Source organism: Ambystoma mexicanum, chromosome 14, assembly GCF_040938575.1.
Source record: "Ambystoma mexicanum isolate Mex_15411 chromosome 14, UKY_AmexF1_1, whole genome shotgun sequence".
NCBI classification, from domain to species: domain Eukaryota; kingdom Metazoa; phylum Chordata; class Amphibia; order Caudata; family Ambystomatidae; genus Ambystoma; species Ambystoma mexicanum.
In genome coordinates this window covers 68,343,485-68,359,914 of record NC_090940.1, presented here as the reverse complement: position 1 = coordinate 68,359,914, position 16,430 = coordinate 68,343,485, and the positions used below count along the sequence as shown (strand labels likewise).

At 43.0% G+C, this 16,430-nt stretch overlaps 1 protein-coding gene across 1 annotated transcript in view; it reads left to right on the top strand.

The window, feature by feature from the left end:
* The window catches only part of DPH6 (diphthamine biosynthesis 6), a 785,760-nt gene that overhangs the window by 9,826 nt on the left and 759,504 nt on the right, over window positions 1-16,430 (top strand). The window contains exon 2 of the mRNA XM_069638528.1: window positions 6,563-6,657. Within this exon, the coding sequence (XP_069494629.1) occupies window positions 6,563-6,657 (95 nt within the window). The remainder of the gene's footprint in view (window positions 1-6,562; window positions 6,658-16,430) is intronic.

The following is a 16,430-nucleotide window of genomic DNA, read 5'->3' as shown; positions in this document are numbered from 1 at the left end:
AGGACAGTCTGTTAATCATTCAACTGAAAAACCAAAAGAATTGAAGGATCTTGCTATACGGGACACCAGAGAGGTGATGCTCCTAATATCATTCCCCGGTTGCAATCTATGTAGACCAAACACCAAGACCTACTAAACTCTTGTGGTAGTTACACAAATCCAAAAGATGGACAAAGGATGCATGCCCTACAGTGGAAGGACACATAGTGGAGTAATGGTACGTTTCACAAATGATGTTCAAGATACTTGACTTGGTATTTCAGTTTCCATGCAGTGGAGACTAAGAAAGAAAACAGAAGGTATTCTGGATCTTCTGTCTGAATATGGTAACTCCCAACAGATTCAATGAGGACCTTGACCTTAACTGCTTCATCCAGACATAGGTATTAGGGATTTCTTTGGTAAAAGAAGGTTCTGTATTGGCCCAACCATTTAAGGAGAAATAAGAAATTCTTGTAGCCGCAGGGAACTAGACTCTCTTATTTATTTTGTTTAGTTTAGTGTATTTTATTTTGTTATTTGCTCTCTTGCACTCCCTCCACTCCATTTCCCCACACGCCAACCCTAGCGCTGAGTGGTTCACACCACTAGCCTATATATAACACATGAAAGACTCAGGGGAAACTTCACTTGGCCCCGAGACTGGTCCCCCTACCAAGGCTTACAACCGTTTCTAAACTAGAGAGCCTCGTGGCACCCATGAGGGCCCCCCTTAGAATGAAAATCACCAAACTTAGGACCACCTCAGTAAACAAATCAGAAAAACCTCTGGGTAATACTTATGATTATAATATTTTATTAAATTGACATTTATATAAACATATTCAATTGATTATAAAATTCAGTGTATGACACTGAACTGTTAAAAACACACATTTAATTTCATTTTCATTTCATACATTAACAAAATTTTTAATAAACCCAAAAATAATGGACTCTAAAAACCTATACCACAACCTACTGTCATCTATACCGGTTGTGTGTGCAAAATGTGAAGACTCTGTACAGTGACAAATACTCCCAAAATAAACCACAAGACAGTCCCTATTACCTAGGATACTATCTTTTACACAATGTGTCCCAATTTAATAAATCCGCATGGAACCTGGTATGCGTTACTCAATAATTCAATACTTAATTATCAGATGTTGGCTATTGTTCAACACACTGATGAACCCGACATGTTTCTTTCTCTAGCAGAAGTAGGTAAAATGCGAGAACTTCTTCAGGGGGAGAACATGGTGATTTATCAAACAATCATAGGTCCTGGTCTTTAAAACACCATACATAAAACAGGTTTTATTATCTTCGTGGTGAACTTCATATAACCTAAGGGGGGACGACATGGAAAAAACAGCTATGAGTTTAAGCTGCACACCTATTACAAAAAAGGCCAAAATCAGAAGGGGGTTAGACTACCCTACTGAGAGCTTACCGTAAACACGTTCACATTTAATGTGTATGGACGGGTCGGTAAACTCGTCTTCTTAGTAGACACTAGCAGATCTGAAAACAACAAACAAATACACCGATTGAGGACAAACGTGCCGCGTAATACACCTTTCACTTTATCACCAAAGCGAATCTGATTAGGCGCAACTACCGCCTAAACCTTAGTGGGCATCGCCCTGGGTAGCACTACCTTAGTGCCTTACTCTCGCTTTAAACTAGCATTGCCTTATTCTACAACATCCGTGACTTACTGCTAAATACACACATGTCTGCGCACTGCTAAACATGGCCTGCCAATATGCACCGAGTTGATAACTCACTGGTGTAGAGCCATCTACTGCAAAAACTCATCTCAGCCGACATAAGCACAACCTATGGTTTCTATGACCGTGCTTCCAACAAAGTGTCTCTCGTAGTATAAATGCACATTTCTGTAACATAGTGCATATACATGGCTTACCATCAAAAAAGCCGCAGGTCTATGTCAGCAAAACCTTCAATAGGCACTCTCCTCGTATTGAACGGAACGTTCCAGGAAATGCGCGTAGCCGGCTGGAGCTGCTGCTCGAGACCGTTGATCCCATTCGCGCTTGGTCTAGAGGCTGCATTCCTGTAAAAGAGACACAGGTCACAACATGTACGCCTCCGAGACCGAAGAAAGCTGCTCGTCTTGTTACAAGGTAACACTGTGAGCAGGGCATTCGCCTCGGACACAGTCGCCGGCTACACCGCACAGAGCGAACGCGCTTCGTCACTTCTATCAAAGAGGAAACGCCGTCTCTCTCTCTCGCCGTCCCGAATCACGTGATCGGTCACCTGATCAATGTGTACTTGGTCGAGCCATCTTTTGAGGGCTAACGTTGGTAATCGGTGGATTACGATTCACACCTGGTAATGGGTGTTAGCTCGATGTTAAGCCCGCATTTGGCCAATGCTACGTTTTAGCCCGCCGGCTGACACGTGGCTTGCACCCAAGCAAAGAAGCATCAAAAACATCAAAGCTCCTGCTGTTAAAAATAAGGTACCGGAAGCAATTTGTTGTGCTAAATTCTTCATGTACAATGCTAAAAGAGTAAATTATACCACTGTGTCTTTGTAGCCCTATCAGCCTTGCACAGCAACCCCAAGGGGCGCGTAACAGGGTTTTCAACCTTCACTATTCCAATCAATAGCTTCATTAAGCCCTGACTCGGTTGTCTTGCACAGAAAGATAAGCCAAGTTTCCTTCATTTGTAATCTTTTCACTACTGATTCCCCATCTGCACCTGGATCAATATGCAGAAGTACAGTCCACCTGAAATCAGTTTCTTTATGGTCCAACATTAAAAAATGGTTGACCATGGGAGCTGTGATCACTTTATTTTTTATACAGCTTTTGTGTTCCGAAATTCTCACTTTTATTTTGCGTTTAGTCATCCCTATGTACATTTTACCGCAAGGACACCACATTGCATATGACATTACTTGTATTGCAATTGGTACATTTCTTTTGGGACCATAATTCATGAAGTCCTATGTCGACTTGCACTGTCCTGCACTGTCCTGCTGGTAAGATGCATGCCCTACCAACTTCGGTAAGCCCCACATCTCGGTAACGCTCCTCTGTTGGGGGCAACTTTTAGTGATATCATTTTTAGTCAGGAGATCTTTCAGATTAGGTCCTCTTTTAAACACGCACATTGGTTGTTCAAGAGGGCATTCACCTCCTAAGAGAATGTGCCAGTTCTTTCTGATGATTTTGACCACTTGGTTAGCTAAGGGATTGAAGGTGCTAACAAACACTAAATTTCTCTTATATGTGGCCCTGCCGCGGTATTCAAGAAGTGCCCCGCGATTGTTGTTCGTCAATCTTTTGTATGCATGTTTAATTATTTTTTTAGGATATCGTCTAGCTTCTGATTTCGAGCCTAGTGCTTGGGCCTCTAAACGAAAGATCTCTCTTGTAGAGCTATTCCTTTTCAAGTGCAAAAATTGCCCGAATGGTAGATTTTCCCTCGTGTGGCTAGAATGGCAACTATCGAATGCAAGGAGAGAATTGCGATTGGTGAGTTTATGAAATGGTCTCACTTTAAGGGTGTTAGACCCTAAATCAACCAAGATTGTAACATCTAGACAATTAATTTCTATATTGCTTTGTACTGAGGTGAACTTCAAAAACCGATTCTGCTCATGAATCCATTCCATGAAATCAACAAAAAGGGCCTAGGACCCATTCCATACAATCAAAATATCATCAACATAGCGTTGCCACAGGTCCAAATTGGTGAAAAACGGGTTTGTGGGGCTATAAATGATTCCTCTTTCAAATCTTTCGACATATAGATTAGCTGCCGAAGGGGCAACTGAAGACCCCATTGCTGTTCCGTGTATTTGATGGTATAGCTGGCCATTAAACCCGAAATAGTCAATGCCATTTCGGCACACCATAAAATGAAACTGTTGGGTGTATTGTCTTATGTTCTTTTAGACAGCAACGTCTCTTCTAACACTTGCAGCGTTTCCTGTTGGGGGATGCAAGTGTAAAGAGACACTATATCCAAACTCACTAGAAGTTGATGCCTTGGGTTAAACTGCATATCTTCCACCATATTAATAACTTCGGCGGTATCTTATACGAAAGAGTACATTGTTGACACGTACCTATCTGCAAAACGTGATAGTGGTTCAAGGAGTGCTCCTGTCCCTGAAACTATAGGACGTCCTGGAGGGTTCACCAATGCTTTATGGATTTTCGGGAGGATGTAAAATTTCGGTATAATGGGTTCCCTCACTTGTAAGTAGTTGCTTTCCTGCTGGCATAACCAACCTCTTGCTAGTGCCTTTTCTACTTTGGTGGTAATTAGTAAGGCCAATCTTTTTGTGGGATCTTCATCAATTGGTTGATAAAAATCTCTGTTGTCTAGTTGGCAGAGGCACTCAGTGATGTAATCTTGTCTATTCAACATCACGATTACTCCTCCTTTGTCCGCCTTACGTAAAATAATTCCAGGATTTGTGGCTAGACTATTAACAGCCAGCCTCTCGGAATTACTTATATTTTGAAAAGGGCGTTTTTGTTGTTGCCCTTCTAGACGTTTGTGATCTTGCCAAACTCTTTTAGTAAAGACTACCGCTTCTGGGGTATAGCTGGCAACTGGGGGATTAAACGTGGATTTATTCCTAAACCCACTTTCGCTACTTTGGTCACCACCAGCCTATCATACTTAGCAGGAAGACCGAGGGCAGCCTGTGAAGGGCCAGAGGCAAAGGGCACCCCGTGACAGTTCCCATTCCCTGTTTGCCCCTATTCGTACATGGACACCGGACGGAACAACCTACAGCTACAACGAGGTAAGGTGGTATGGGCGGGGAGTACAACCATTACTGTGCTTGGGTAAAAGCCTACCACTCCTATATTACTACCACCTACTCTTAACCTTATGCTGTCTTGCACTGTGCTTCTTGTTTTACCATTGTAGCACCTGTGGGGGGTGCAAAAGCGGTCGGAAAGAGAGACCTCCAAGGAAAAGGGGAAGAGAGGGAAGCTTGGAAAAGGGAAGCATGACGAGGGGAAAGGAGAAGTATTGGAAGGATCCTAAGAAAGGAGAACATGAAACAAGGGAAACGAATATTGAAAAGGAAAATGCACTTAAATAGAAAATGGGAAAGAAATGAAAATGAAAAATGAAAAATAAAAGAAAAATGGCCAAAGGGTAGCGAGGGACAGATAAGGAGGGACGGGGCCCGTGTGGTGCGCTTAGATGAATTGTGCAGGTTAGCCTATGTACTACATATAGAAGAACTGTGAAGGTCAGCCTGTGTATTGTGGTTAGCTTATGTACTGCATCTAGAAGAACTGTGAAGGTCAGCCTGTGTATTGTGGTTAGTACAGGTCAGCCTGGGTATTGTGGTTAGTCTATGTACTACATCTTGAAGAACTGTGAAGGTCAGCCTGTGTATTGTGGTTAGCCTATGTGCTGCATCTAGAAGAGCTGTGAAGGTCATCCTGTGTATTGCGGTTAGCCTATGTACTGCATCTAGAAGAACTGTGAAGGTCAGTCTTAGATAAACTGCAAAGGATAGTCCTCTACTGCTCCTGATGAGGTTTGTAGGTTAGCCATTCTTTTTCACTCTGAAAACGTAAAGGGTAGCCATGCACTGCACGTAGAAGATGGTGAAGCTAGCTTAGGCGTAGAACAAATAGGTCTAGGAGGATAGCAAACACACCACACTTAGATGAAATACAGAGATAGCCAATGCATTGCACTTGGAAGATTTTGAGGGGAGCCATTGTGTTGCATTGTTTATTAATTACTCTAACTTCCTAACACTCAGCATATCCGCCACCCATTACATAACTAACTTGACACAAACCTCTGACATAAGACCCCGAAACTACAAACACTGTCCTATCTCTCCACAACACCCAACACACACTGAAAACGCCTGCATACAACATACAAATGGCAATCAACCAAAATCATACCAGCATTCAGTGACTGTTTATTTCCGAACTGAAGTTACCAACAACACATCACAGCTGTCTTGCACTTTTTCCTCTCATCCCAACTAACCTTCACAACCCCCTTCCTTTTCAAATCTGTCTAAGCACCTGGAGACCATGAACAATGGCAGCGCTGCGCTGTACAAGTCCCAATAACATAGCATAACACGGTGAAACTGCCACGGTGCATTATGCACTGGTTGCATTGTGCATTATGTGCTTGGGGGTAGCATGGATTCACAGTTTGCTAACTTGCTTCCCACCGGTTTTTTGATTGGTCAGAATGTGAACAAAAGGAGTCCTACATCACTAGTTACTGAACAACTGACCATATAAACAGTTGCTGGGCAGATAATGTCACGCCATTTTCTTGCATTGGCTTCAAAGCATCAGAATAACAGTGAATTGAGTCAGCAAGCTCGTGTTGACGGGATTGTTTGAAAGAGAAATTAGATAATTATGAATTCAGCATGCTACTGAGTATCAGAGCCATACTTGGAGAGTACAGTGTTTATCGACTGCTCCGTTTGTACTGGCTTCAGGCTGTAGTCTCAGAGGTTTGCAGCTGAATGTCCATCCCCTTTGTCGCACATTGTCATCCTTTTTTTCTCTCTCTCTCTCTCATAGTGGTGGCAAGGACAGCACTTACAACATGATGCAGTGTGTCGCAGCCGGGCACCAGGTTGTTGCGCTGGCCAACCTGAGGCCTGCTGACAAAGAAGGTGAGGGCCAAAGGGCTTAATCGCTGTATGTTTGCTTATTGCATTCTAGTTTTGGTTTGGCTCGGTTGTGTGGTCCTTATCTGATGATTTATTAATGCAGTGTCCTAGTTTTTGGGGACACATTTTGGACACATTGGAGCTTCTGTTCTAAAAATTCGTAATTTGACGGTGGGGAGCAGTTACATTTGCACTGAAATGTAAATGGCTCTCTATCGCCACATTTTCATCGTTTGCACAACAGAGTACAAAAGTACAGGGCACAAGGCGGCGCACACGTGTTTACGTCGCCTTTTGCCCTGCACTTTTTCACTCCATCGTGCAAAGGGAGTAAACGCTGGCTGCCATCCTGGCATTCCAGGCAGCATTTATATTTAATTGTAATTGTACATGCTCCCTGCCATGATTGCATGCAGTGTGTACAATGGATCCCGATGGGGTCCGCCAGCTTTATGCTGTTGCATAAAGCTGGCGGACCCCATAGGGATGTCCCGCATTCGCGCCGGGATGAAAATCCATGCCGGTGCAAATGCTGGATTATTTGTATGGTGGAGAGGAAAGGAGGCAGCAGAAACTCAAGTTGTGTTCCGCCCTCCACTCCTCCATACAAATGATTGAAAATGAACCATGGCGTGAATGGAGTAATGTATAATTCCTGCAACCTACTTATTACGACTTGTGCAGCCTTGTGCTGCAAATGTTTCATTCCCGTAACCTACCTATCAGGACTTGTGCCACAAATGTATCATTTCTGCAATCTACTTATTATGACTGGTGCAGACTTGTGCTGCCTATGCAAATTACCTGTAACACCTAACAACAACTTGTGAAACCATACCCATTGTAACTAGCGCCTAGATGCCTCTGGCCTTTGTGCGCTGATATAAATGCAAAAAATAAAAATAAGGTGACAAGGGCAATGTCTTTTTGCCTTAGAAGGTGCACAAATGTTCAACAGTTCCAAGAGAATGAAGTTCACAATTCTAGTGGGTGATTCCTTTCCCCTGGATTTCTCTCCACTCCGATTTATACTGGTTCCTTAAGTTCTTTTAGATCAAATATACTTAATATACAAAGTAGCTTGGCTGACAGTCTGTTTCTTGATATACTACCTGGTGTACTCTCCTGCCAGGTTTCTTCTTACTCATTGATATTTCTCAATCCCACTCTTTGATTACTTTCTGATGTATCCTTACCAGGATTTTCTCATGTAGTGCATTTTACAGATTGTCCAATTTCTTTTTTCCCAGTGTACTCTCCTCTGGGATTCTCGCATATGCAAACACTTCTTTTCATCAAACACAAACACTTATGACTTGCAATGCCTGGTATACTCTCCTGCCAAGGCTTTTCTTATATGCAAACTCCTGTTCTCATACACAAAACGCTTTTGATTTGAAATATTCTCCTGCCAGGGCTTTCTCATATGCGTATTGCATGACTTGGCTGTTCCTTGGATGTATTTCTTGTTTGTTTCTTTAAGAAATGCAGCACTTTTCATTCCTTCTCATTCGCTTTATTTACTTCTGTTCACTTTTGGTCCCATTTCTGAAATGCTCCGGTGTCCCCTCTTCCCTCAGGCAGACACACGCGTTTGCTGTAGCAGGAATGGCCTCTCGCTCGTCTATTCCGCGCTCCCCAACAGCGCAGAGGCTTCCCTTCGGTATAGCTGCATGCAGGAAGCTGTCCTTCCTCTTTGGCGTTCCTGCGACATACCAAACTCTGCAGTGTGCCTCCTTCGGTTTCTCCCGTGAGTCAGTTGGCTCCACGGACATTGCTTTTTCCCCAGCAGTCCCTCAATCAGTACCGAGAGAACTGGACCACTCCAGCAAGCTCCTCCCTGTTAGCTGGCTTTGCTGTTCAAATGTCCTGCCGGCCAATATGCGCTTGCAACAACCTGTGTGTGCTTAAGTTCTGGACCTTCACTGAACTTCATAACTCGGTTCAGCTTCCTCTTGGCAGGACTTTTTTCTTTAGAAGAAGGGAAGTCAATTTGTGATATCTTGTGGACAGAGTCTGGGAAGGTGTTCTCGGTAGTTTTAAATGGCAAGTTAAATTACTTGTATGCAGAGTTTGAAGGAGTATTTTCAATCATGTTGGAGGGAAAGTTAGGTTGTAGATCACTTGAAGGAAATGGATATCGAACTGCCTGGGGAGTGATCTTCACCACTCTATGCCTCTTCCTCGTTGCAGTGGGCCGCATATTCTCATTTGAAGTTTGGACACACCAACTTTACATAGAGGTGGGGAGTAAGGACAACAATGTGCCATTAAGGCATGGGGGACTGAGGAAGCATTGTTTAAGGAGAAAGGAGGATATATGATTTCCTCTACTGATGCCATAGAGTCTCCCTGAGAGTCACCTCCCCCGAAGTGGTCCTCCCTCATAAAGACACACCAGGGTCAAGATCAGGTAGCGGCTGCCGTCCCCTGGCCACATGGGGGAAGGGGGTTATCCCAGGCAGAGAAGGGATGATGTCCATGGATTCATCACAGTACTAACTCTTAGTTCTCCAGCGTTAGCTCCTGCTTACGGATTAACTCCAGATACTGTGAGGGGTCAGAACTGTGGGGCAGATAACTTTGTAATGGTTTTCCATAAGATGTCATTTGATTAATTTAAAAGAGTTTGATAAACACCTCACCATCCCTAACCTAAAGAGAATTTCCCAGCCTATCAAAATAACTAAAGGAAACACTCTAACATAAGGAATCTGTCCCTCACCCTTATACATACAACAAACATATGAAGGAAATGTATGGCAATTCAAAATATAACAAAACTACAGTTATATCAAACATTTACGTAAAACCTTTATCTCCTTGTGACCCGAGTAAGGTTCCTTTCCCCAGATTCAAAGCAGGAATTTTGCATCCACAGTTCAAAATAGGAAAGTTCACTTTTATAACACAGTTCTGGAAAACAGTGTTCTTCTTGCTCCAACAAGTCTCTCAACAGGACTTCCTCACAGCTCCAACAGAAATAACAAATCTGTGTTTCTCTACTGGTAACAAAAAAAAGTTCAAGACCACTTCTTCAGAACCAAGAGCACTTTCACAGTTCCTTATTGGCAATAGAAATACCTTGTCAGGATGATTCCACAATGATTCAAAATATAAGGTAGTTGCTTTGGCACTCATTCTTCTCCACAGTCTTTAACCACAGTACAGTACAATTTGACAATTTGACAATTTGTTATTTATAATGCGCTTAATACCCAGAGGTTTCTAAGTGCAGACCCAGGGATCGAACTTGTGTTGCTCTGTGTCGTCTTGCTCCCAAGGTAACCACGTTACCCCTGAGATATCCTCCCGAGACGAGTACTTTAGTATCTTCCACCTGGTCCACTCACTTGCCAGGTCTAACACTACAAGGCCTCTTGTCCTGGTATATTCGCCTGCCAGAACCATACACTACTGCACATCCTTCTGTGGTAAAGTTTACTTGGCAACTTCAGTAACAAACACTTCTTCCGTAAACGCATGAACCACATTGGTGCTGTTTATGCCACTTGTATTGCAGACTATTCTTCTCTCCCCCTGAGTGCTAGGTATCAGGAGGGCAGCTACCCTGCTACAACAAGGTCTTTTGGTTTCAACAAAATCCGTATCAACAACTTCAGTATGGGCTTCTTCTGATGGGTTAATCTAAAACACATTGATGTTACTGGTGCTACCCTTGGGATTGCCACCTGAGATGCAGATTCTATTCTTCTCCTCTTGAATACTGACTATCAGGAGTTAGGGATGTAATGGTATAACGGTATACCGTTAAAGATACCGTGAACCACTTAATTGAACAATAATATCCGTCACATTGTTTATACCGTTATACCGTTCATACCGTAAAGTGTGCTTTTCAATCTGATTTGGAAAGGCTGCAGTAAGCAAGTGCTGCGCAGTCTTGGTCTTGCACTGTTGGATGTGGCGTCTGCCAAGTAGTTTCAGTTGGAGCAGTTTTTAATGCCATTCCATAAACCACACGTGCCTGACACAAAATCAATATGTTAGCAATAGGAAGAATAGATACAGTGCCAAGAAGGAAAAGGGTTTACTTTGGGTTGGCGGCTTTGGGGTTTATATATTTATAATGGATAATGTTCTCTAAACATATGGCAATGGGGGATTTCCCTGGTTCTATCATTGAATTTACATATAATAAGTCACACTGCGAAATTCACTCATCTCTGTGGGTATTCCCTGCTGCCATACCAAAGGGTAACATGTCCGTGATTACTGAACACCTTTTGGCCCGCAAGTAAACTAAAGGCTGTAACGTAAAGTGTGTGTGTGTGTGTGTGTCTGTGTGTCTGTGTGTCTGTGTATGTATATGCGCACAATCGTATACTACCATCAGTCTCCATTGATCGGTGGCATGCAGGTTATCAAGATGGCAACATGTTCATCTTCACCAGTAGCCAGTGGGGGAGCATAAAGCCTAAATGACCACTTAAGAAAAGCTATTCAGTTTGCTTTGCCAGTTGCAGCAGGGCTCCCCCCCTCCTCCTCTCCACACGTGTGTTTGTGTTTGGTGGAAGCAAGGCATTTCAGTGGAAAGTATGTTGAAAAGCCCAATTCTGGCCCTGGGTGCCTGGTTTTGTTTGTGATGATAAATCTGTCAATTTATCACCTTTTTAGAAAATATTTGTCAAGATTAGTTAACTCCACCTGCTATACCGCGATAACCATGATATACCGTCATTTGGCAAGAAGGTTATGGTACCGTCATAAATCTAATACCGTGACACCCCTATCAGGAGGGCAATTGTTCTGCGACACTTGCTTCCCCACTTTTGCGTCAATCAAATGCTGACAAAGGCCTTTTATCACCCATGCTCTGCTTGGGTCTGGGTAATGTTTGTTTGGGTCTTTCTTAATGTTTGTCTCTTCCTTTTGGTGATAATATATTTTACAATTAATCTTCCTAACTGCCCTGTTTGGGTTGGGGCAATATTGGGTGCTGTAAATGTCTTTTACTGTTGCCCTCCTTTGGCTTTGGCAATGGTGGTTTTTATCATCTTTAGAATTCCAATTTCCCCCAATGTTCTGATTATGTTACCATAGCTGATAAGCATTATTTTGGTATGCAAAGTTGCGCCCAATCCTCCACCTCTGCCTCTTAACATTAGTTTGGTATTCAAAATTAGCAACACGGGCCAGCCGGCGATCAGAGTGTTCAGGCGTTCTCATTCAACAAGTGAACTCACCAAGTGCAGTCCACGCCGGTCAGGGAACGAGCGGGCCTCGCTTCAGAAGTGCTCTGGTGCTCGCCTGCCACCGGAACACACTTCACTTTGGGAAAAGCATTCAAAATTAACACCTCCTGCCGCGCCGCCTATGCACACAAGATCTTCATGAGGAAAGCCTTCAGAAATAACGCTTCCCGGTCATGCAATCTCAGCAGACACAGGGATTGAGCGCAGAGACCCTCACAAAACTGGCATCCGCTTCCCAGTCCGTGGTGGCTCTGGCGTCTCAGCTGACCCTTAATCTCGGCTGCTGCTGCAACGTGGAGTCACGCACAGTACTCCACCCACTGCTTCTCCTGCTGCTGCTACTGCTACTCCAGGCATGCTCCTGGGGGGGGACTTTCTACTCCTTAGTCCCTCTCAGGTGTGGGTCATTGAAATCATTGGAATGCACCTTGCAGACTAATGCCTCCAAATCCCTCTTCCTCGTCCCAGTACTTTGGTCATTGTGGCGCTTGAAGTCCCTAATGTTACAATTAGCTTTTTCTCCCTGCATATCATGTTTAAATGAATTAACTTCACTTCCATTATTAATCATGTTTTCAGGAGGACTTTTAAAATGAGTCAATTATTGTTTTGAAATCAAGGAGTGCTAGCTCTATCAGAACCTAGAATAGTAATGTTCTGATGTAACCTCCTCTTGTTGACTACAGGAGTTCTTGCCCTTATAGATGTGGACACCTTTATGAGGGGGAGTTTTGTGTCTAATAAATGATTAAGAAAGCTTTGCCACCCTCCATGTGAATAACTTTAGAAGAAGAAATCTTACTCTGACAACAAGCTATAACATATTCTGCCAATCACTGACATCTCTTCTAAGGGAGACAATACTGTGTCTCACCCAAGGGAGTTCTCCCATTCCCTTGGGGCCCTTCTCCTACCATGTGATCCTCCTGGCTAATACCACCCCCAGGGTCAGGATCAGGTAGCGGCTGCCTTCCCCTGGCCACCTGGGCGGAGACTTTAGGTAGGGTTTCTGTGAGATTCATCACATAACCCAGCTGCTGCTATCCAATCTTAATTTCGATTCCTGTGCTGTGTGGGAGTTCTTCAAACAAATGACATTAGAGCAGGATAACATTTACATTTTCTATTAAATACAAGGTTTGTCATGTGGCCTTAGTCCCGCCCCACTCCCCAGATGTGCCCAATCTAAAACCACAGGTCATGTAGTCTTTTGCTCAAGTTGTTCTGGAAGCGTGCATATCAGTTTCCAACAAGTACTGGTTCTTTTCAGTCTCTTTCTTAGCCTATTCTGAGAAACCAGGATTTCAGTTACATGTTATAATCCTGTTATCCCAATCATCATTCTCAGAGGCTTCTGGAAAACTTTGTCCCATTTAGTTTGATGATTTGCATGTCAATTCCCAACACATACTGGTTTTTGAGTCCCCTTCTTGTCATATTCTGAGAACTTTTCCAGTGGGTGATCTTTTTACTGTCAGTTTCTTCTCTGAACTTGGATTTCAATTCTGAGTATTTGTATTTTCTATTTTATTGGCACTTATATCGCAATTGTTTGCCCAAGTGCTGCTCAAAAGAACATCAACGGTACAATATAGTGCACAATGCTAGTAAGGAGATAACTAGCTAGATATCGGAGAGGTGGGGTGGTGCGAGTCCATTAAGCACTTTTCTAGAAAATGCAGATAATGTGAAAAAGAGGCAGAAAAACAAAAGAGAGCCAGAAGCTGGAAAGAAGAAAAACGGAAACCGAGCCGCAGGCAGGAAAATCAAAAAGAAGCCGAATGACTGAATTGAAATGTGTACGAGTTGAGCGACAGGAAGTTCAATTAAAATGGCAGAATAAGGCATGAGAAAATGAACAATGCGTTGTTGCAATGAAAGCAAGAAAGGGGCAGGCTTTGCAGATATTATAGTGGTGAAAGTGACATGTGTGGGTGGTGGTGCAGGTGTGAGAAGAAAATGAAAGTGAAGAATTAAACAGGTCACCAAGATTCTGGGGGGAGGTAAAAGTAGGAAGCAGGGTGAAGAAATTAGATACAGGACTGCAGAGGAGTGGGATTAGAAAGAGAAGCAGGAAACTAAAATACCTCCGTATTTGTAGGATTATTGCAAAGAAAGTGAGTTTTCCAGACCTGCAATTCAAGGAGGCATTTGGAGAGGATAGAATGAATCTCCTCAGAGAAGGAAGAGAAAGATAGAGAGATCTGTAAATCACCTGTGTAAACGTGGCAGGAGAGATAAGAAGAGATAAGAGCCAGGGAGGATAGCTCCGGGGCAAAGCTCCTGTCTTGGAAGCAAGTCAACACTGAGCAACATGGGTTCAATACCCCGCCCCGTGCTTCGAGGCAGGACTCGTGCATGAAGCGCAACATGAAAAAAGCTCAATAAGAGAGGAGAAAGGGATAGTTTAGAAAGAGAAAAGAAGAGGACCAAGAACAAAACATAGAGGGACACCAAATTCCAAAAAAGGAGAGATTTTCCTGGGCCAGGAGACCCTGTAGCTTCATTCACTTGTATACGCCGGGAACCACAGGTGTACATAGCCAGAAGACATAAGAGAAGGAAGAGTAGGGTGATCCATAGTATCAAAAGCACAGGAATTGGTCAAATCATGTTTTACTGTAATTAGATAGAATTGGTTAGAGTGAATTACTTTTATTATCTCTTTTCAGTCATGGTTAATCACTATATTGCTATATGCATTTCCTTTATACTGGTTCTGATATTTGAATGTTGTTATGTAAATTGTTATTATACTGGTTATGACATCTGTTGTACAAAAGAAGGTATAAATGAAACTGGAAAGGGGGAAAAAAGCACCAGACAGAATGCTGGAAGACACAACTAGAAGAACATTTGTTATGGCGAGCAGAAATGAGTGAGCTATCCACATAAAGTAAAGCAGTTTCAGTGGAGTGGACAGGTCAAATGCCAGATTGATTGAGGGAAAGTTTCAAGTGTTAGTCCAGATAACAGGAGCATAAACCACCCATTCCACAGCTTTTGGGAGAAGAAAAATAGGACGAACGTTAGCAGGAAGCGAGGGGTCAAATGAGGCTGCTTTTAGGATAGAAAAATAATAGCATGTTTAAAGGCGGGAAATATGAAGGAAGCAAGAGATAAGTTCAAGTGAGAGGTCAAAAAGGGAAGCAAGCAGGATAGATGTTGCATAAGAAGAGGGAGGGGTTAGGGTCTCGGGGAGAAGCTGTGGGGTGAGCTTAAGAGAGAAAGAAGCTGTGCCAATGGGGCACAAGAAGAGGGTGATGATGAGGGCCCAAAAGAAGGAGACGGTAGGGAGTCAGAGTGAAAAGAGGAGGGGAAGGTTGAGTGTAACAGAGTGACTTTAGTAGGAAAAGTAGGTCATAGTGTTGATGTTATTTTCTTTCTTTAATTATTCTCGGTACTTGGATTTCAATTCCCAGTAAGTGATCTTGTTACACTCAGTGTCCTTCTGAGATGAGTTCCGGCACTCAGACTTTGGTTCCCAGTATTTGATGTTTCTCTTAAACCTGTGAGTTGCATGTCAATTTGAAACCAGCCTAAATTCTCTACAGAGTCACTTTCTTAACAAATGTTGTGAACTTGGCACTTTAGTTCCCAATGTACAATTTCACTAAACTCAAATTATTTTTCTCCCAAGAGGGAGCATCATAGTGATTTGGAAAATGTAGACTTCCATAATGCAAAATTGTTTTACTTCGATATTCCTATGTGCGGCCTCTTCATCTTAGGTCCTTGGTAATTTAGGCTTCAATTCCCCACAGAGTCTTGATGCCTGATTTTAGCGCTTCGTCATACAGCCTCTTCCTCAGAAGGTTGTGGGAGTTTGTGCCATGATTCCTAACATGCACAGTGTTTCTTGAATTTACTGTTTCACAACAGAGTATCATCGCTCGAGGGATTTGAGAATGATTGCTAGTTTGGTTAACCCTGGACACTGAGGTATTGCTGACGCCCAAAACAATAAGCAACACGTGCATAGGCTATCCCTGATGGACCTGATTATGAAAATGACATTGGCAAAGAGCTGACTGTCAGAGGCCAGCTTGATACAGCATGTCAGATGGTGAAACATCTTTGAGCAATTATAATGAAAAGATTTTCAGGTAATTACATCAAAAGGGTATTAGTGGCCAGAACCGGCTCTAAAGCACTAATTGGAAAAAAAAGCGCCACACAAGGAGAAAAAATGAAGAGTTTATGAATACCAATAACCAAAAGGGCTTTCAGAAGTTAATTGTGCTTGCTGTGGCGGGGAGCACTGTGGCTGTTGCCCTTCCTGGTATCATTGGAAGAGATGTGTGGCTTCAACACAACTCAGCTTTGTTTAGCAGTAATTCTGTAACAGCGCAGTGTGAAGCAAGGGGTGTTAGAATTTAAAGTGACCTCTCCATTAATACTGTCTTCCATGCAGAGGTTTGAAAGGCAATGAATAGTGCCACAAACATCCCTAAATCCTTGAAGATCCAGGGCTCAGTCGAATCTGGGGAGACTTGCAGAAGTCTGATCTGGAGTTCTGGGCCCAATTTTTCCATTGTATATTAGAGGCTGTGAATTGCC